This window comes from Aptenodytes forsteri, unplaced genomic scaffold (genome assembly GCF_000699145.1).
Source record: "Aptenodytes forsteri isolate BGI_AS27 unplaced genomic scaffold, ASM69914v1 Scaffold65, whole genome shotgun sequence".
Classification (NCBI taxonomy): domain Eukaryota; kingdom Metazoa; phylum Chordata; class Aves; order Sphenisciformes; family Spheniscidae; genus Aptenodytes; species Aptenodytes forsteri.
The window spans coordinates 1085636-1106811 of NW_008795127.1; the positions used below are offsets into that span (position 1 = coordinate 1085636).

The 21176-nt window shown below is 39.0% G+C and overlaps 1 protein-coding gene across 1 annotated transcript; it reads right to left on the bottom strand.

The window, feature by feature from the left end:
* Positions 1-1320: 1320 nt before the first annotated feature.
* On the bottom strand, positions 1321-20014 carry DCTD (dCMP deaminase). Its single transcript, XM_019471546.1, has 6 exons — positions 19963-20014; positions 17581-17692; positions 16023-16158; positions 6328-6444; positions 4666-4762; positions 1321-2635 (listed from the first exon to the last, which is right to left on the bottom strand). The coding sequence occupies exons 2-6, from the start codon at positions 17629-17631 to the stop codon at positions 2557-2559; spliced, it is 480 nt and encodes a 159-aa protein (XP_019327091.1). The 5' UTR covers positions 17632-17692; positions 19963-20014; the 3' UTR covers positions 1321-2556.
* Positions 20015-21176: the final 1162 nt, after the last annotated feature.

Below are 21176 nucleotides of genomic sequence, written 5' to 3' on the forward strand. Positions count from 1 at the left end.
ATCGTGCCCCTGTACTCGGCACTGGTGAGGCCGCGCCTCGAATACTGTGTTCAGTTTTGGGCCCCTCACTACAAGAAGGACATCGAGGTGCTGGAGCGTGTCCAGAGAAGGGCAACGAGGCTGGTGAGGGGTCTGGAGAACAAGTCTTCTGAGGAGCGACTGAGGGAACTGGGGTTGTTTAGCCTGCAGAAAAGGAGGCTGAGGGGAGACCTCATCGCTCTCTACAACTACCTGAAAGGAGGTTGTAGCCAGGTGGGTGTCGGTCTCTTCTCCCAAGTAACAAGCGATAGGACGAGAGGAAATGGCCTCAAGTTGCGCCAGGGGAGGTTTAGATTGGATGTAAGGAAAAATTTCTTTACTGAAAGAGTGGTGAAACATTGGAACAGGCTGCCCAGGGAAGTGGTGGAGTCCCCATCCCTGGAGGTATTTAAAAGACGAGTAGATGAGGCACTTAGGGACATGGTTTAGTGGACATGGTGGTGTTGGGTTGACGGTTGGACTCGATGATCTTAGAGGTCTTTTCCAACCTCTATGATTCTATGATTCTATACTCTGAAAGCTTGTATATGAGGCTCTATCAGATCAAAAACTGATTGGAAAAAATCTAAAATCCTATCATATTCTCCCGTACTGCTCTTCTGTTACACAAACAAGGAAGTTCTGGGGGAAAAAAAAGTCATTATAAAAAAATAGTACATTCCTAAAAAAACCTGGACATCGGTTCAAAAAACTCCTGAGTTTTTATGCACATCATACATTCCCATTATCCAAGGCCTGACATAAAAATACTTAAAGTAACTGGAATCACAATGCATATATCTTTTAAGTCTGAACTTAGATCAGCAATTATCTATGAAGAAAACAGCAATTTTGCTGCCAAACCCAGAAATTCTGCTGCTTCTCTCCCCTCTGTCCCATTGTCAGACCGGTATAACTCAAAATGCTTCTACTTAGTAATTCAGGCCAAAGAAAAAGATGTGCATAAGCTGTTTTAGTGACATTTTATTAAAGTAATTTTTCAGGTTTCACCCTCCCCCTCCACATATGTGCAAATTTCTTCTTCTGGCAGTAAGCCACACACCAATTTTGAGGTGGAAAACAGTTGCAGGAAAAAGAGAAAGTCAGAAATTACTTTATAAATGGACACATCTTACAATACATTACAACGCTCCCTTTAGTAGCCAAATGGTTCATGAACATTATACTTTATGTAATACCACAAATGCACAAAATATGCTTTGCATATGATTGCAAAAACAGCAGCACTCTGGAGCCAAGCACATGGTTTAATATTATAATAATGAGTCTACTTCAATGTAGTGGATTTTAATAAGACTTTAATAATACTGGTATGAAGCCAAATTACATAATGTCCCAAAACATGAAACAAAGCTTTTACAGAGAAAATAAAAGCTCATTGAAGTATAACCACATTTAAAAAAAACCAAACCACCACCAATGTTATCTAAACAAAGCCATTAGGCATATTTAATTTTAAAAAATCAAATTAGAGAAAAGGAACTCAAATCTATTCCCAGATCTCAAGATAAAATTAAAAAGGATATTATTTTAGGCAACATTTATGAAAATGAAGGTACTACGCCAGCACTGGGAAACAAGCTAACACCATAATTACCTCTTTTGGCACAGATATGGATATGGGTTGACTATCTCCAATTTCTCTCAGAGGACAAAAAATGATTCAGTTACCTTACAGGTTGATTTTAAGCCTGAACTATGTTGGATTGTCTAGAAACAGCTTAGACCAATAAAATGATTGCCTTCTACACATGAAAACCAACTCCAAGTAAAAGTCCCAAAGGTAGACAGCCAAATGATTTACTCCCTCAGCCCCCTCCAATTCTGTGGTCTTGGGGAAAACAAGGACTTGAAAGGACCTGTAAAGCTCGGTCTGGCACCGACCATTCTCAGAACAACTTCGTCTCTCACCCCTCCCCATGTATGACAGTGTTAGATAGCAATTAAAAGAAAAATCAGTATTTCATTTGTTGGATAACACATGCAGAATATCACACGTTCTTTAAGCTGTATAACCTTTTAAAATATTAGTGTTATGCTAGTTGGAAGATTAGTATTTGCACGAATAACATTTTTTGTCCTTTATTAGGATCAACTATTTAGATCCACATATCCAATAGAGAGATCAACATATATTAGCGTATTCCACTGTACTACTGCTTACAACAAGTACTACTGTTAAACTAAGTCTAAATCAATGCTGACAGCCTATCAGAGCATGTGGCGATGAATACAGCAAGAATCAGAACAGTTTTCTTTACAGACATTATATTGTCTCATCTACATGTCTCTAGACTTTTTAAGCAGTTTTGATAAAGGCATTAAGAAATTCTAAGTAGATTTAGATTCCACATGACAAGATGAAGTGAGGGGGACATTTTATGCCTTGGATTTCTTAGAAGTCTACTTTAGCTACAGAAGCCATTAAAAAGTTGCAAGTAACTTCAAGATGAAAGGCATTAGCAGCTTTTTAGAAAAGGATAATCACAGTCTTCTAGACACTTAATGAGACTTAATTCACAGAAGCTTTTGACTTGGTCTGCTGTTAATTGAATCAAAGTCGATGACGATCTTGTCACACTTTGGCTTGAATTCCCTAAAATAAAGAAAAACACCGATATTAGTTAGTAAGCAGTTAAAACATTTTGCTTGCTTTAGCTCCAGCTAAATTTTTGAAGCAATAAAAAAAAAAAAAAGCCCTCCTTGGATTCACGTAGTTTTCATCTCTATGGGAGCCAATTATAGTGCACCACACTGAGAGAAACCTGGACAAGAAAGACTAAGACAAAAAAGACACATGGGGTGGGTTAGCCTGTACGTTCTTCGGCTATTGGAGTTCATACGTTACCCAGGAGTCAAAGGACTTTTAACAACTTAGCTGCAGGTGGTGGCATCATGTTACCAGGGCTGGGATTTTTGTTCATATATATTTATATTTCAAATATTTTTATATTAAAATATTTGAAATATATGTGAACAAAAATATTTATATTTTTTATTTACAGATACAGGTACACATGTATGTATCCATAAAAATATTTTAATATACTGTATCTGTATTGTATATACACATATATGTATATATATGTATGTATAAAAGATATTTGGAACATATTTTGATAAATGTTTTGATCACTTTTTTCCTGCTAAGTTTTCAAAGAACACTTTCAAACTTTGCCCCAGTATATTAAAATATTTTTTGTGCTAGGGGAATAGATCACATTATGCATCATACTGGGGAAAAACCAAACTAGTTGAGAGGGAATCATTTTAAAATTGTAACTTTAGAACTGTAAAATTAATACTGCCACATGTTTCCTTTTATTATCATTAGAGCATCTGCTACAGCAATTAGCAAGGAAGATATTTGGGGACTGAGCATATATTTTCCAGTCTACCAGTAAACAAAGGATTATGCAAATAGTGGGGATTTAGTGCCTAATTAAGCTCTGCAGTTCAGTTCAAGAGATTCATTAAGTACCACCTACATCCTTAATAATCAATACAAGAATGAGTAACAGTCAACACAGAAAAGCACATGCTGCTGACCACAGAAACTCTGAATACTTTGTCCAGAATAGCAGTCTGAAATGCAAGAAACATTTCTCACCCTGGAGAAGTTACGATATTGGACTTGCAAGAGAATGATTTATGCTTCTTAGTCAAATAGTCTTAGTAGACAGGAAATACACTGAAGGACTAAAACTGAATTTCAAGTACTGCTGTGTTTTTTCATGGACGTTTCTTAGCCCAGTAGGTACCTTTCATCCTAAAATTTTATCTGTCAGAATTGTTATGTTTGCAAATTTTTTGAAGCCTTTATATTAATATTGTAAAACATTTTAGAGTCGCAAAGCCTCCCTGACTGCATAATTAGCCTCACCCACAGCATGTTATTGCTATCAAACTAGCTGTTGAACAGATTGTCTTTAGGTATTTCTGTCAGTGTCTTTAAAAATCCTACTCTTCAAACATTTTTCAGATTCTCATTACTTTAAGGCAAATATTCCAAGTTTGGTCCTTTTCTCACAAGAAAAGCTGACCAAAGAAGACTGGACAGTTATAGGCATCAAGAATTAATTATGCGTGGCTGGTTTGACACCTTCCCAAATTGACTGCCACAAAAAGATACTAAAGTTTCAATAAGGATCAGGTAATCCATTAAAAAAAAAAAACAAAACAAAAAACTCAATTGGTCATTTCAGTCCAACTCATATGATGATAGGATAATTCAGGTTGTAAGGGAATTCAGGAGGTCATCTAGCCTAACCTCCTTCTCGAAGCAGGGTCAGCAATAACTCACCTGAGTACAATGTAACAAATAACCATCACATTCGCAATTTCACTTGCAGTCCAGGAATGAAATGAATATTCCAAATGGACCATTTTCTCATAGAAATGTTAAGAAATTGAAATTTAACCAGACACAAGGCAAAAAGAATGGTGCAACAGTCTGTCAATCCCGTACCTTTTGCAGGCATACAGAGCAAGCCATCTACAAACACTACCAAAGAATAAAACGCTGCAAGATGCAAAGAAGAAAAATTTTTGCCCTGAAGTTGGTCTGTTTCACACACCTTTCTTCCTTTCAAAAATAAAAACTAAGTTAATCCAAAGTTCTCTTACCTGTATGTAATACCTGCTAAATCAAACATCCGCCGTGCAGCTGTCATTTCTGTAGTGTCATGATACTTGTCAGACATAAAAATAACTTCCTTTATGCCTAAAAAAGGCATACAGAAAAAATGTTAGAATTACACTAGAAAAAAAAAAAAGTAATGTCATATGAAAACTGGTGCACAAAATCAGAAAAGGCAGCATTCATCCACATACTCTAGAACTCCTTGGTACACCCCTACTTCCCAAAATACTGTAGACTGTACTTGAGAATAAGGCTATGTAAGGTAGAGCTGTTTTGGAAGACAGTTCTTTCAGAAATGTTGGAAAATGTTTTTCCTCCACTTTTACCCAAGTTTAACTCAGAAAACCAGAACCAATAACTCACAGGCAAAAACACAAGATAGACAGACTAGAAATAAAGTATTTTTGCAAAAGTAATTGAAAATTTATCTTTCTACCTCTCTAATATAGATAAAATTCCCCACAAAGAACTTAAACCCCAAATCCCATTCCCCTTCCAAATGCATAGCTATAAAAGGATGCTTTTTCCTTTTGTTCCCTGTTTTGTAAATAACTCCCAGTCCCAGGTTCAAATCCTCATAAATGCATGCTGTCTCAAATTGTTGAATGATCTATGCCTAAATTACTTAGGCGGGGGAGAAGTGTAAAGGTTGACCCAAGAGAAGTTACAAGCGTTTCGGAGCCTATCAACACCTTACTGTATTTACCAGGCAACATAAATATCAATACATTGCAATTTAGTGCTGACCTAAGTGCATAAGGAAAAGGATGAGTGACTACATTGCGAACAACCAACCAATCTACTTTGAAGACCATTTGATTCTGATTCTGTAAATGAGAGAAATGTAGCACAAATACAGAATACCATCGTCTTTCCCCCTTCACCTCTCTTCATTTCAAACCTTACTGACCAAAATAAAGAAGGATTCTGTTTGCTACTTTCTTCCTAAATTCCCGTGGCCATTAGTGATGAGAGAAATTCCCCAGAATAGCAATCCATGCTAGGATTGCAAGACTTTACTCAATGACCAAAATATATGCTACCTTAAAGCAGAGATTTTTATGGAACTGAAGCCTACTGCAGATATGCCTAATCTGAAAAAAAGCGACACATTTAGGCCAGCACACTTGCTGCAATGGCACAGATTTATAACAATTGTAATGAAAGACATAATTAAAATAGGATCATAGAAGTCTTATGACATTTATGAGCAAAGATATTTTAAAATCTTCAAATATCTACCATGCATCACATTCAAATTAAAATTTCATGTATATACTCCCAACAGACCTTTTGTCATGCAGAAGTTTATTTCTTTCTGCCCTACTCTATTCAATGTGTCAGAGCACAGTAAAATTGACAGTAATTATATGCAAAGCCTGTGTTGTTCTTTGGCAGCTCCTGGTCTAAGAAGTTACAAACCTAAATTAGAAGCACGCTTAGAATCACAGAAGATGCAATTAGCACTGGAAAAATTTGGCACCATTCAGATGCAAAAAAACCCCACAAGTAGCATCTTATGAAGTTGACAGTGCAATTAATTTAGATCTAACAGCAGCAATTTAACATCAAATACATCCGTGATAAGATACCAACGAGCAGGCAGCACTGCAACCCTGACAAATTAAGCTGGCACTACTCCTTACCTGCCTGAATGATGAGTTTTGCACATTCATTACATGGAAATAAGGCAACATACATGCTGCAGCCTTTCACATCAGCTGAGTTTTTGTTCATGATGGCATTCAATTCGGCATGGCACACTGATTTAAAAAAAAAAAAAAAGAAAAAGAAACAATTCATAATACCGTTCATTAAAATAACTCAGTCAAACTAAAATTAAAGTGTTACAATATAACTGCTTACATCCTTTCAAAGGCAAATAGCTTGCACAGCTTGTCATAAAGGGCAGAGGAAGAAATAAAAGCAGAAATACCAAAATCAATGAAGGTCAATTGTTCTGACCAGGCTGGCGATTAGTAATGATATCATTAAGCGCATTAGCATTGCCATTTGCTAACACCTATTGCAGGCAACAAAGCCGTAGGCTGTGGGCCAAGTAGTTGCAACCACCCTAAGTGAAGCAATATCTCACTGCTTCACAACTCTCTGGAGTATCTAATTGCCAGTATAAAACAGCTCATTTATGTGTTTACATGCACAGATAGGAACAGTCTTATGGTTATAAAAGTGCACTGTGCGCTCTTAAAGGCAGGAGAATCGCGAAGTAAAACCGAGCAGCTCTGTCCTCTGGGTCTCAGAACAGCTCAGTGCTGCTGCATGATTCTCTCACCCCAAGAATACACAAGACACACTCAACCATAAAAATGTCCCAGCTTTAATATTAAAGTGAGTTTACTGCTCATTAAAAGGTGCCAGACTTCCCAAGCAGGAAAACAAAGTCCTCTATTTCTCCATGGATTTGAGATAGGCCAGGTAGCGAGAGACTACCCTGCCTTATTCCACCGTAACACAATAGCTCTTTCTGGACAGATCGCACCTTAGGGTTTAAGTTTTTATGCTGAACACATCAGCAGATTATCTGATGTGTTACCAACACAGGTGAGAAGAGCACAGTTTCTGTGTCATCCACCATGAACCTCTGAAAAAAACATTAGGATCTCTGCGAGAACTTCCTGTTTACTCCTAGGAATGACAGCAAGTTGCATAATTTATATACCTACCTACTAAGAAACTGCCTGCTGCCCTGACTTACTTCATAAACACGTGCTGAAGTGTGGTGTGGGTTTGAGCTCATCTAGAGACCTGCATGTGCAGACATTAAGAGTTTTTCCACTGCTTGTTTTGAAGAATGGATTAAAGAAAAAAAAAAGTTTTCCTCTCCCTTGAATACATGGGAAAATTAAAACAGGCAAAGTTAGGGGCACAAGCTCATAGTATACTTGCTACTATGTACTGACCTCGGTGTGAATGATCTCACCAAACAAAGAATAACGGAGTGCAGCACCTTCAGCACGCAGGAATCCTTGCTGAATGGAAATGTTTTCCGCATGTGCTAAATGTCTACATGGAATTTTCTATATAACAGCTAATGCACTATAAATTTACAGCCTAACTTACAGCACACAAGCTTTCCCATGTAGACAAGTCACAAAGGACCAAACACTTGCTAAAGAAAGCTCAGTATCGACTTCTACAAGCAGTCCCCAGCATCACCATTTCCATGCTGTCCACATACCTTCTCATAAACAGTAAAGCCATAAAACATAAAAAATAGGAAATTAACAAAAATACCCACACCCCCAAACCCCAAGCACCATCACATTAAGGTTTCTATTACTACTATTATTGTTTCTATTGCAACTGTAATTGGGTCACACTGTATTTTAAACATGTGCCATTAAGTGTACAAGATATACAATTATATGAACCTATACATTTAGAAAATCCAGAAAATACATTTAACTCCAAGTATATTACTGAGTTGCACTATTCTTATGTAGGCTTTGCAATAAGTAGTCAGAGAATTATTTTTCTGGGGTTACAGAGAATTGAGTGAAAAAGAGTATCATTATTTCCACAACTGGAAATAGGTTATGTCAACAGGACAGAAACATCACTTTTAAGTTTCTTTTAACAATATACTTATGTTCTAGGCAGCAGTCTAAAATGTGGAAGGCCTCCAGAAAGGAGTATGAGGGAATGTTTTCAAAGGCTCACAGAACTAAAAAAACCAAACCCCCAATTCCTTCAGTAAATATTTCCCCTTCACTAAAACTCAGAAATCTTCAGCCATAAAACCAGACAAGTTTCATTATTAGTACTGCAACGTTTCCTTCCTGTGCTGATGAGAAAGAAAGGCTCTTTCTGCAGACTTCTACAAACTTTCAACAACAAACCTCTTCCCAAGCAAAAACAAGTTCAGGCCAAAAATAACTTATAGAAGATAATCAGCTGGAGTGAGGAAGAGAGAAGTTTTGCCTCTTGATCATCTTAACATAATCTAAAGTGAAGAACAATTATGATTCTCCAGTGTGGAAAGAAGACACAGAGACAGTAACAAGGAAGAAACAGAGACTAATCATTCCAAGACAAAAAGTAGTGGGGTCTCCAACAAACCCAGCAGGCTTTCGTTTCAAAAACAAAAGGGGGTAGGTTTTTCATGCACACTATAGCCTAACCGAGTATTTTACTGCACATACTGCAGAAAGTAGTATGGGGACTAGAAGTTTGCATTGATTCCAGAAGTCATCTTTTTCCTTCCAATATTTCTTTTTTTTTTTGTCTACTGGGCTATAAAATACAAAACCATTTTGGCTCAGTTGTTGGAACTTGGAAGAATATTCTGGGAAACTATCATTACACATGTCTTTGTTTTATACATTTCCCTAGACATCTGCTACTGGCCCCTGTAAGGGATATTATGCTAGATGGTCCTTAAGAAGGTATAGGTATCAGACAAGTATTTTTAGGCTTTGTCCCATCACTCTTCATTCCCTCTTTCTCATATTCCCCTCTCTCTGGCAGATAGGCATCGACTGTTAACCAATTTATAGATAAGATAGTCTATTATCCCCAGATTTTTCTTATAGACCTGCCCAGCTTTGTACAGAGCATTAGTGAGAGACAGAAAACAAACCCAGGAGTCCAAAATCCCTCTTGTTAATAACTAAGTAGTTCACATTTGGGGTGTTATGAAGTTTTCTAACCTATTAAGAGCTCCTACTAATAGTTACATATTGTTCTCTCTCAGACAATAAGAAGCTAGCTTAAAATAACCTTTCACCGGTGCACAGTATTCAGAACTCTGAAAACTGTATATTTAAATAGACTAGTAAAACTAAGAATTTTTACAATACCCTATGGGGGCCCCCAGTGTTGTTCTCTCTCGACAATAAGAAGCTAGCTTAAAATAACCTTTCACCGGTGCACAGTATTCAGAACTCTGAAAATATTTAAATAGACTAGTAAAACTAAGAATTTTTACAATACCCTATGGGGGCCCCCAGTGCAGTGTTTTTTTAAAAAAATAATATTCACATATAGCCAAAATAATATTAGCTTCATTACTGGTAGTATTAATTGCTAGTGTTTTATCTTTTCTCATTGCATACTACCTTGTGTTGCATATATGAGGTAGCACTCATCCTTAAGCCTACCTGTAAATAGAAACCCCTACTTACCCTATTAATGGTCATTTTTCAGGATTAATCACTTAACATGAACATGCTCTTAGTGGGTTGCAGTGTCAGAAGTGTTCTTCCCACCTACTAGAAGTGTTCTGACTAGTGATTTTATAAGAACCACAGGACTAGTCCAAGTGTTTCTTAGTACTGTTTAAAGGCTTACATGCTTGATGAAGAGCCTGGAGTAGGGACCACTATGTCACCTTTTAAGAAGCAATCAAAGGAGGGGCTGGGGAGAGTGACCTTTCTATGTGATTAATTACTAACTGAGCCAGACTAAGAATTTTGAGGAATTATGCACTAAATATGGTGTTACATTTGAAAAGAATACATTTCAATGCATTGATTGTCACGCAGCAAGTTTTGACTGACTTACTAACATAAGTTTTTATACTGCCATGTTAACCAACTTGACAAATATTACGGGTTCCCAATACAGATATATGGTAATAGCACGGCATTCTTCAACATAATCCTGGCACAGAAATGGATACAGGGAGTTCTGTAATTTGGCCCACATCTTCTCAGTCTTTTGGTAAAATCTTCACCTTTTCATGTTCATCCCTTGTCCATCCCACCTCTGTCCAAGCTCCACCTACCAGTTATCCTTTACTCGCTGGATCCCTGACGCTGGACACAGCAAGGATCACGGAAGGGACCGATGTATTATTGAAAAGAATGGGGTCTGGAGTGACAACCACTGGGTACAGTGGTTGATGGATCTGGAATTTGTAGAATGACATCAATCTTTTTTCAGCCTCTGTGAAAGTGTAGGGATGGTTGCTGGCCATTGCATTTAAGGGAAGGCAGGACACTGATGTTGGGCTGACACTGCCCTCAGCCGTTCCTGCTGCTCTCTTTCTTGCTTTGCGTGCTGGAGGAAGAGCAGTTGCTGTGGTCAGGGCAGGGAGGCAAGGATAGCACCACCAGATTTCATTGGAGTCCTAGCCTATTCAGACTGCAGTCAGAAAAAGGGAACAGCCCCAGCCTCACTGCTTTCTTCCGTGAAAAAGGAGAACTGGGAAGTGAAGATGGGAACCACTCAGCTCATTTATGAACATCACAAAATCTGCTGGGGGCAAACCAGAGAAGCCCCCTCTCAAAACCTGAGAAACATTAGCTAATCCACCCCATTTCCCAGTTCCTCCCATCCCGCTCCAAGTTTGTTCTACTCTCAGCAGAACACAGAGGCGTTTCTTAGCAGGCAAGCAGAACAAGAGAAATTATTCTTGGAGTTTCCAAATCTCCAAACTTTCTAGAGATTTGATGTATGACACCAGAATTGGACAGAAATCCATGCAGGACGAGCATGAGTGGCTGTAGGTGGAGCCTGTCTCCTATAGACCCCCTTTCCAGCTGAAGCCTCAGCTTTGCACTGCCAATTGGAGAGAGAGCATCACACTTCTTCATAGTGCCTTATCAAGTCTTGTGCTGTCAAAATAACAGCTTCTACAAAAGTAACATTTGCCTGAATATCTTTGAGCGTTCATCTCTCTAAAAAATTGACAAAAAGCTCATAATCCTAACACGAGGAAATGTTGATAACAGTTTGTTTCATTTTACACAGCAGGTACTGTTCAATTAGAGCATACTTCCTGCCACAGCACATATTTTATCGTATCTGAACCTGTATAAATATTTGTAAGCATATTTACTCAATATTTTCTCTATTGCTCAGAGGTTTCTAAATTTGCCAGTCATTTTAATTTAAAACTCTCTTAATTAGAGACTGGTTGTCAAATGGATGTTCTTAAGATTACAGTGGAGACAGAGAGCATAACAGGAGCACAGCAACTAGCATTAGTGGGAAGACTTGCGTTAATAGGAGAAAAATGCAGGATTTTAAATGATCGGTGAGAGGAAACTGAGCATCATCAAATCCTTGGATTCACCTAACACAAACAGAGGGCACTGACTTTTGACTCTGAAAGCCAGAATTTTGTCTAATTATTAAGAAGCTTCTGCACACAGTACTGAACACAATGCTTCAGGAAGAGCTTTTAATAACATCTTAGTAAAGTAGGTATTCAAAACTGCCCTTCCATTTCTCCCATGTGCACAGAAACATCCCCGCTCCTGTCACTGACTAGCAGCCTGGAAAGAGCCAGTTCCAACACAGCAACGAAAGCCCGATTTTGTGCTGTGAAAAATGGCATTCTTCAAAACACCCAGTGCTTTCTGACATAACAAGGCTATACTACTACACTGTTCAAATATACACTACAACTAGAAGGAAAAAAGTTTTAATCTGCTTCAAGACTCTCATAAGGAATGCATAGTATCAATACAGGTGATCCACATCACTATTCCTGTAATATCCAAATGCCTTGCAAACATTTGCATCCTCTAAGGTCAAGTGAGCACTACCTGCGACATTTTGATGCTTTCTTTCGGTAGCAGCTCAGGTTACACTTAGATATGGGTAAATAACAATTTTTTAACCGAGCATGACCCTTTCCCTAACACCAAGCTGAGCAGAACCCACACTTGAGGGTGCAAGTTAGGTATGTACAGTATATTGCAGCAGACAGATAATTGAGACACTGGTGAATTTCAGACCAACAAGTTTCAAGATACAGAAAAATTTAAGAGTGACGGACTTGTTTAGCCTTACAACAAAAGTTCAAAAGGTTATTGTTATCAGTAAGTGCACAGAGGAAGGGGGGAAAGGAGGAAGGGGTAATCACAGTGAATAAGAAAAGCTAAAAGAACAATGCCAGCACACACAAGAATGTATAAACTAACTGCAAATAAATTTAGGGTGGAAATTGGAAGTTTTCTAACCGTGAAACAGTGAATCTGATCAGAGCTGTGGGGTCAATGCATCCATCTGTTCTGCTGGAGCTCAATAAATTTATTATAGGATCATCTAACTCACTTCTGCAAAGATAGCCTCTGGGTCCAATCCCCTGCTATGTCTGTGCTGCTAAATACAGACAGGGCCAGGGACTGACCCTTGGCCCCGAGGCCAACTGGCATGGACTGGCTCATGTTCATCTCACTCAGGGCTCCATCAGCATTACATAGCACTTGGCCCTGGGTTTCCTCAAGGCTCCAAGTCTCAGGAGTCCCATGGCACCATATACTTATTTTGTATGTCTCAGTTCAAAGTGCATAAAGAAGTGAGATGACTTTTTTGCAGCCCACCAGAGTGGTATTTTCACAACATGAAACAGAGTATGCCTTGCATATCCCCCAGTATGGCCTGAGGGAGCAAAGAGGGTTAAGCATACCATCTCAGCAGGCTTTGCATTATAGGTCTATACAGGATGACAGTTTTCTTGCAGCCTTTTTTCCACCCGGCCCTCCGGAGCAGCCTTTGAGCAAGCCATTCGCAGAGCAATACTCAGGCTTTGCTCTGGAGAAAGCTAGTCAGAGTGGTCCAAAACAGATGGAAGTAAGCTAATGTTTATGCCTAATCTACAGCAGTACATAAAACCAGGAGGTCAACATTCAGATCCACCCCCAGCCCTTTTCTGTAGCACTGCAGATGCATGAAGTAGCTCTAGAAGACATCTTCTAAGTCAATGTGGTGGTACATGCACAATTACGATCAGCTTTACCTAATAAGCTACATTGCAGCTCTAGTGATGAAGGTGCCAGCATTCCCATGATAAGCTAATGGAGCACACAGTAAGAGCGTACCATCTCTGAACAAGCTAGTCAGGAAAAAGCAAGGATAAAAAGTTCCATTTACACAAATGCTGTGATGATTAGCAAAAGCAGAAAGGAAAACATGACAGTTTAATGAGATTTTAGCAGCAATTCTATGTGTCTCTTTGCATCTACCAGAATTTTTTAAAGCAGAAGATTTTTTTTTTTTAATATATACTTGTCTGGTCTGTCAACTGTGCTATCAAGATTAATAAGAAACTGCTAGAGTTTAAATGATCTGTGAATTACAAAATAGGTCGTTTATTCATCACAGCAGACACTTTATGTTACAAAGTTGTGATTTTTTTTAATGAGGTGAAGACTAAGATTCCTGGGGGGAAGGGCAGTAGTTAGACCAACTCCTAGAAATGAGCTCATCTCTCCAGGCTGTTAGATTGGTTAGTGCATTTTTTAAACACCATGTATTAGAGATTTTTACTTTATTCCACATCTTTTGGAGTCAGAGTTAACTAAAAAAAAAAAAAAATTTCAGGTCATCTTGTTACAAAGATTCAAACAAATTCATACAGCATTTTTAGTTTAAATTGGTCAGCTTAGATTTGAGTGCCTGGAACCAGGTCCCAGAGACCACCCACACTGATCTTAGTTCAGAACAGAACCCTTACAGCAGCTCATCTTGTACAAAGATTCCAAACAAATTCATACAGCATTTTTAGTTTAAATTGGTCAGCTTAGATTTGAGTGCCTGGAACATGCTCAGGTCCCAGAGACCACCCACACTGATCTTAGTTCAGAACTGAGACCTTACAGCAGCATAAATATTCAACCAAAATCAATATCCTGTTTTCAGTACTTCGTATTTCATCAATGGGCTAACACTTGTTTCCTCACCCTATAAACAAAGAGCAGTCTACCAAGTTGTATCATTATGGTACCGTCATTATATGTAAAACCAGTGCTTCTGTGCTTTAGAGCAGACTTAAAATTTGGCAGGAGCTGGCCCTAGTATTGGGAATACATCTCTTATGAAAAATAATATGAAACTGTCTCAAGCTTAAGAGTTAACATTAGAGGTTTTATAATAAATTGGTAAAGTGAACAAGGACAAAGTACCGGGGTTTTAAGAACTCAAATACGAAAATGATGAATTATGTGCTGAAGCACTGCGTATCATCTTTCACTGCAACGCTATGGGAAACCAGAAAATGTAATGCCAGTTTTTAGAGGGAGCTCTGGGTGAACACGAAACAGCAAAACTCATGCAAGTCTAATTTTTGTATTAGACCAATTGTTAGAAGTTACAAGTAAAAAACAGAATTAGTAGGCAGAGATAAATACTGTACACTGGAAAAGAGTCGCTATCTTTTTGCAAAAGCTGAACACTGGTCCTCATTTCCCCCCACCCATGCAGAGGGAAGGGAGAATTTCTGAGGGCTCTTGTTCAGTTTTGTGGTTCTTCCCCCTGCCACTCCTGAGCGCAGGATGGGCTTAGATGCAGCACAGGATGAAGGAGCTCCTAATACCCATTTTTCCTGTGCCCATGGCTTCCTCTGCATTGGTCTCACCCACAGAGGCGCAGGAGCTGGTGTGGAAGCAGAAAGATGAAGAAGGGGGATTTAAGAGAGCATACACTCCTCCCTTCCTTATCAGTCCTAACCACCGTTCCTCCCCAACATCAGCTATTGCAGGCCACAAGGCAGCTCTCAACTCCACGTCCATGCCCAGCACTCATGGCATGAAGCCTGAGGCAGCCCAGCAAGCTGTCTCCTTGGTTCTGCAAACCACACCTGGCCCACAGGAGTAACTGTACAGCCCTGTTGATAGGTGCACCAAGATTCACAGAGGACCCTTCAAAGCAGGCTTGCAGAAGGCCAAACTACGCCTGCTGCAAAGAGAAAGACATGATCTGAAGCAGCACTCAGCCACATTTACCATGAAACTGCCCTTGCTCTTCATTCCTTTTGCCTATTTAGTAAATGTGAATCAAATCAGAGGCTGAAATAAACAATGACAGTCACCTCACCCATAGCAGGGTAGATCCACTACACACCAGATTAGGCAAAAATGGCATGGAATGACAGAATGCAATCACATACTTCAAGACAAACAAAATTAAGCTCCTTCATAATATGTATTGCCTATGCCATCAACACCTGAACACTGGAATTTCCCACAACCACTGGAGTTTACAGTTTTGATACCTGCATTTTAGACCCAATTATTTTTTTTGCATATACATGCTCTCTGTAATATCTGTGGAGATGAACACACACACACAGAAGCAGCAATCATCTGCATACACTGCAACTGTGTGCTAATGAGCTGCCTTATATTTACAAGTTTTCACTACACAATCCAAAATGGCTAATCATTTATGAACATACTTCACCAGGAATTCAGTCCTTCATAAAGACTGTTTTCATTTATTTTCAGAGCTGTGATTTTTATCCTCATGTATCACATATGGGCACATTAACCAAATCAGGCAAGTGGAAGAAAAACTGATCGGTATTTTATCAGCTGAACTTTCACATATACAGACATCACAAGTCTGACCTGTCAACCACAAGAAGCCTTACCATAAGGATATTTTGTGTCTAGTCTATGTGCTGCTGTTCTTGTCCAGGGTAGTACATCATCGCTGCAGCCATTAGGCATCCCATTGTATCCGATTCCAACAATCTTGTTTTCTGAATTTACAATGCAGGCACCAACCTAAATAAAATAAGATTTATATAGTACCAACAGCATGCAAAACGATGTATCAACAAGAAAGATGAGACCTGAAAAGTCAGTCCTACAATTTTCATTTAAGAGATACAAGCTTCACTTTATATTAAGTCACACCATCCAGTGAGAAAGGCTACAATTGTACCTAACTGGTGGAGCTAGTGAGCAAGGCTACAATTGTACCTAACTGGTGGAGCTTTAAAATAAATCAGGGCAGATGTAACCCTGCCACCCCTTTGGTCATGCAGTCCCTACCCCAGCCTGCGAGCACTGCTCCTTGTCCGACTATGAAGTGAACCTAGTTCAGGGAGCAGAACTGGCACTGAACTAACCCTACTAAACGTAAGTTTTCTGTCAGTTCAACTCCCCAAACTAGCTTTTCCAGCAGCAGTATGAGCAGCAGCAGCAAAAGAAAAGGTATGGAACATGGAACAGAAATACAGTATGTTGACCTAGCCATAGACAGGCGCACAAATCTTTGTGGCTTGTTTATGCAAACGTGCACCAAAATACCAGACCTTTTAACTCCCACACTTTATTACTTTAATTGAAGTCTGCATAGTCTGGACCCTTATAGAATGAAGAAGTGTCCCATTTTTTTTGTTTTCTGTCCATATTTTATATTTATTGAAATGGCAATAGTACTGATTTTAATTCACACAATGTGTTTATCAACCAGGTCTTGGGTAACAAAAATCTAGCCCTAAGTGAATAACCTTCAGAGAACTAAGAGCCATAATGTACAGAAGCCAGCGAGCAATTGAGCAGACTGTTAACATGCATTTTACTCCATGGCTTTGCTGGGATTTGCTTCCTGAACTTTTTTACACAAAGGAAGACGAACAGGACAACTAGGTCCTGCAGAACAGCATGTTTCAGGAGATGTGTCAATTGCCTCAAACCAATATTCGACAGAGGCACATGAAAGAAGCAAAGAATGGGGACAGACAGTGAAGCAGAGGCGGAAGGGGAACCTGAGGGAGGAACCAAACTAGAAGGAAACTCCAGTCAACCCAAGAACAAACAAAAAGGAATTTTTTATACCCTTACAGGTGAGGAAAAGGAACTTGTAAAATGCTGTGTCTTAAAAAATTACAATCTAAAACTTTCAGTAGTTATATCCTCCTCGAACAGTTAACTATATTTACTGGAAAAAGGAGAGAAAATGCATGTGTTATTTTAACCTCTAGATGAAAAGATTTACAAAACTCCAAGCCACAAATGTACACACAGAATTATACACAAGGTCAGGCCCATTAAGAGAATTTCTGTAACAAAAGGTGCTGACCATGTTAAAAAATGAATAGCTATATACTGAATAAGAAATCCCTGAAAGTGCTACATGTGCATCTGATGCGATGTGCAATATAGATTAGGTTATGTTATTCTTATACATTGCCTCCTTACCTGAGAACTTGGATCCTTGCTTCTTTGTGCTGACAAAAAAGCTACTGCCATAAAATATACAGGCCATTCCAAATAATCCTCTCGTTTTTTGCAGGATGCTTCATTTCCGAAACTATAGTTCATGGAAAAAACCAGCCATCAGCAAATAACACATAGCTAGAGTTATTACAAATTGTATTCTTTTAATGTGCACAAGTTTAAAGTAACCAGGATCAGAACCTCGCTAAGAAGACTGCACATTCACTAATATTTTAACAGTAAAACCATCCCAAATAATCCTCTCGTTTTTTGCAGGATGCTTCATTTCCGAAACTATAGTTCATGGAAAAAACCAGCCATCAGCAAATAACACATAGCTAGAGTTATTACAAATTGTATTCTTTTAATGTGCACAAGTTTAAAGTAACCAGGATCAGAACCTCGCTAAGAAGACTGCACATTCACTAATATTTTAACAGTAAAACCATCAGCGTTATGTGCTTTCCAGGAACATATATATGCAACATTTCCTTTCAGGGGAAAGGCACCCAAGCGAGGTTGCAAATTTCAGTTTTAGATAAGAAGGCTGAGCTATTCAGAGCACTGAGCTATTCAAAGACAGAGCAATTTATCCTTTATAGATAACACCTTGTATATTTCTAAGATTCAGGTATATCATGTACTGGCATTCTTTTCACCCAAACAACATAATCTTTTTTATTATGACTGCACTAACTGTAAGCCTCTAATCTAAGCTATTTTGTACTTCTGTACAAGTGCTCGCTAGATTTCTATTTGGTAGCTTCCTGTGCAGTCATTCGTTTCTGCCTGCACAGTTATTGCCATGAGTTTGCCTCTTGTTACAACACTTACTAGCAAAAGACTGAGGCTGTGAGCCATTCTGATAGTCCCCTGCTAAGTTTCTCTTGAGATTATGTCCTATGAAAGCCTTCTAAAAACCAAGAGGAGATGGGTTCAAGAACTTTTCCCTTAGATATAATGTATAAGAGTGACACAAAAGGTTGCTTCTTTCCCTGCACTGGGGGGTTTATTTGAGGGAAGGAGGGAGGAAAAAAAAAAGTGATGCATCATTTTCTCTTGCCTGCTTATGGTCGAAAGACTGCTCGGACAGCGTAAGATGGAACAGGGGAATTTCTGTGCTTTTCAGCTCAGAGAGAGGAAAGACAGACATATCTCTCTCTCTCTCCCCCCCTCCTCCCCCCCAACATATTGCAAATTTTAAGGAAAAGATCAAATTCAAATAAACTTCCCCAAACTCTCACCTATCATTGCTACACTTGAAAACCAAAACAATGGAACGTCTCAAATACAATAATTATCCTATCAAAATACAAGGGGCACAGTACTTTTCTTCTTGGGCTCCTCTTACCAAGGACTACAGCTCAAGACTGAGATACCCTTCTAGCAATGTATAGCCACGCAGAAAAATACATCATAGGTAACTGCAAGCAGCAAGACATCTCCTAGCAACTCTAGTACCAGCACTTTCTGAAGACAAACAAATGTTACAAGACAATTATTTTGTTAATTATTTTTATAACCAAAACCATAAAATAGCATATATTAGAGGCTTGCAGTTAGCTTGTCATAAAGAGGTTACACTGAGTGAAGACAATGCCAGCACATGATAAAATTGTACTTTAGAAACCTACAGGGTGCTATTTACCAAAGATGAACTGCTGGTTTTGAACAGTTCATATATGGCACATCACAAGTTAGCAATTTTGGCTTGTTCTTGGATAGAAAGAGGATCATCTCCAAGGCCATCGCGTCAACGTAAGGAGGGAGAAACATACGCTCTTGGTGTAACCAGCATACCTCTCTCTCACTTTGACAACATTGTGAATAGCGCCCAGAAGTGTCAATTGTCAAAGCAAACACAAAAATCAAGTATGTGATTCTGAGAGTGCCCAAACTGGCTTGAATCATCATAACTAAAAGGTTGGGGCTGTATCCTACTAACAAAAAAAGTGTTCAGAGAAGTGTTCAAAGAAGCTCACAGCAGAAAGAAGAAATTAAAGACATGCCCTCACGCCTCTCCATGCCAAACTGAACTTTGACAGGTTAACTGAAATGCCAAGAAGGTGCTTCAGCTAATTTGAGTGATTATTTAAAATATCTCACAAAAGCAGATTTACAAAATCCAAAACACTATCAGACTTTAAATGATCAGTTTAATACATTCCTGACTACGTGACATTCGCCGTGGTCTTCGGAAAGGCACATAACACACAATGCAGAACTACACCGAATAAAACATTCTGGGGAAAGGGCTCCAGAAAGACAATAGTACTCCAAACTAAGAGATTGTGAGATCTCCTTTTGTTAAACTATTCCCTAGCAACCCTATTTATTCAAAACAGACCAAAAGCTACTATTTACTTTTCTCATAAATACAGAACTGTATGTAAGTGGAGGTCCCTCAGAGTACCAGCTTCACAGGGAGAGAAGCATACCTGAAAAATGAGCAGAGAGGAAAACATCTGAAAAATGAGCAGAAGGCTTGCATCAAAGAGAACATAATAAAAAAAAACCTTACTCAATTACTTCTAGTTAACATGACCGTGTTTGGACAGATAATTCCCTCAACTAAACGCATAGGAACACAAGAGTGTGAAATGGGTATAAAATACCTGACTTCTGATTAAGCAGAAGGCAAGGACTTGGCTAGCAGTCCAGCACACACAGGAAAATTAAGTTTATGGATTTGGGGCAGCTGATCATCCTCCTCATGCTCATTTGTAAGTTCTAGAATTCCATCAATGAAAGCTACTCTAGAAAATATTATAGCTAGCTGTAAAATAAGCAATTAAGGCTTATCCTTGTGATAGCTCATAAGAACTTACGAACAAAAATAATGGGAACTGAAAGCCATGAAGATAACACTGGTCAAGAAGAAAGGGGAAAAAAAAATCCTTAAATTCTAGAGTGATTACTAGTCTGCAGAAAAGTCTGCGTAAACGGTATTTCAAAGGAAAATAGAGAAAAAGATTCTGCAATTTGAGGATACTGCCTCCCTTCTCAGTTCTTTTTCACCCATCTAGGCTTCAAGTAAGCTGTAACACCATCTGAAAAAGGAAGAAATTTCATTCAGCTGCTAAAAAAAAAAAGTCTACCTTAATGAAAAATTTCGTTGAGAATCCTAAAACAGAATACATGACCTCAAATCTTTTCATAGGACAATTATGATGGTCAATTACACAACAATATAGTACAACTGGAGAACTGGTGGGTATGAGACTTTTTTCCCTTCTCCCCTTTTAAGTTTTTCCTCTGCTTTCTTATCTGATTTTACGGCATCACTTCTTTGACTTTAATTAATTGCATACTGCTCATGCCGGTCACCACTTTAGGAAATAAAGAATACAAGATACCCTACCTGCTCTTTTTCCTATCCCAATGATTACAAAAAATAAATAGAACAGGCCATACCCTCACGACAGGGCCTTCAGAAGCTTCAAGAAACGCCTCCCCGCGGTGACGCGGCATTTCCCTCCGCACGCCCGCAGCCGGCGCTGCCCGGGCCCACGCCGCGCCCCCGCGATGTGGGAGCCCCTCTGCACCGCGGAGCCCGACCCCCACGGGGCGCCCACCCA

Excerpts from the sequence above, each read along its gene's own strand:
- DCTD (XM_019471546.1), bottom strand. The coding sequence starts at position 17,631 with ATGGCAGTAGCTTTTTTGTCAGCACAAAGAAGCAAGGATCCAAGTTCT. Across the intron at positions 6,445-16,022 it reads AGACACAAAATATCCTTATG|TGTGCCATGCCGAATTGAAT; the intron begins GTAAGGCTTCTT and ends TTTTTAAATCAG. Across the intron at positions 2,636-4,665 it reads TTAGCAGGTATTACATACAG|GGAATTCAAGCCAAAGTGTG; the intron begins GTAAGAGAACTT and ends TCTTTATTTTAG.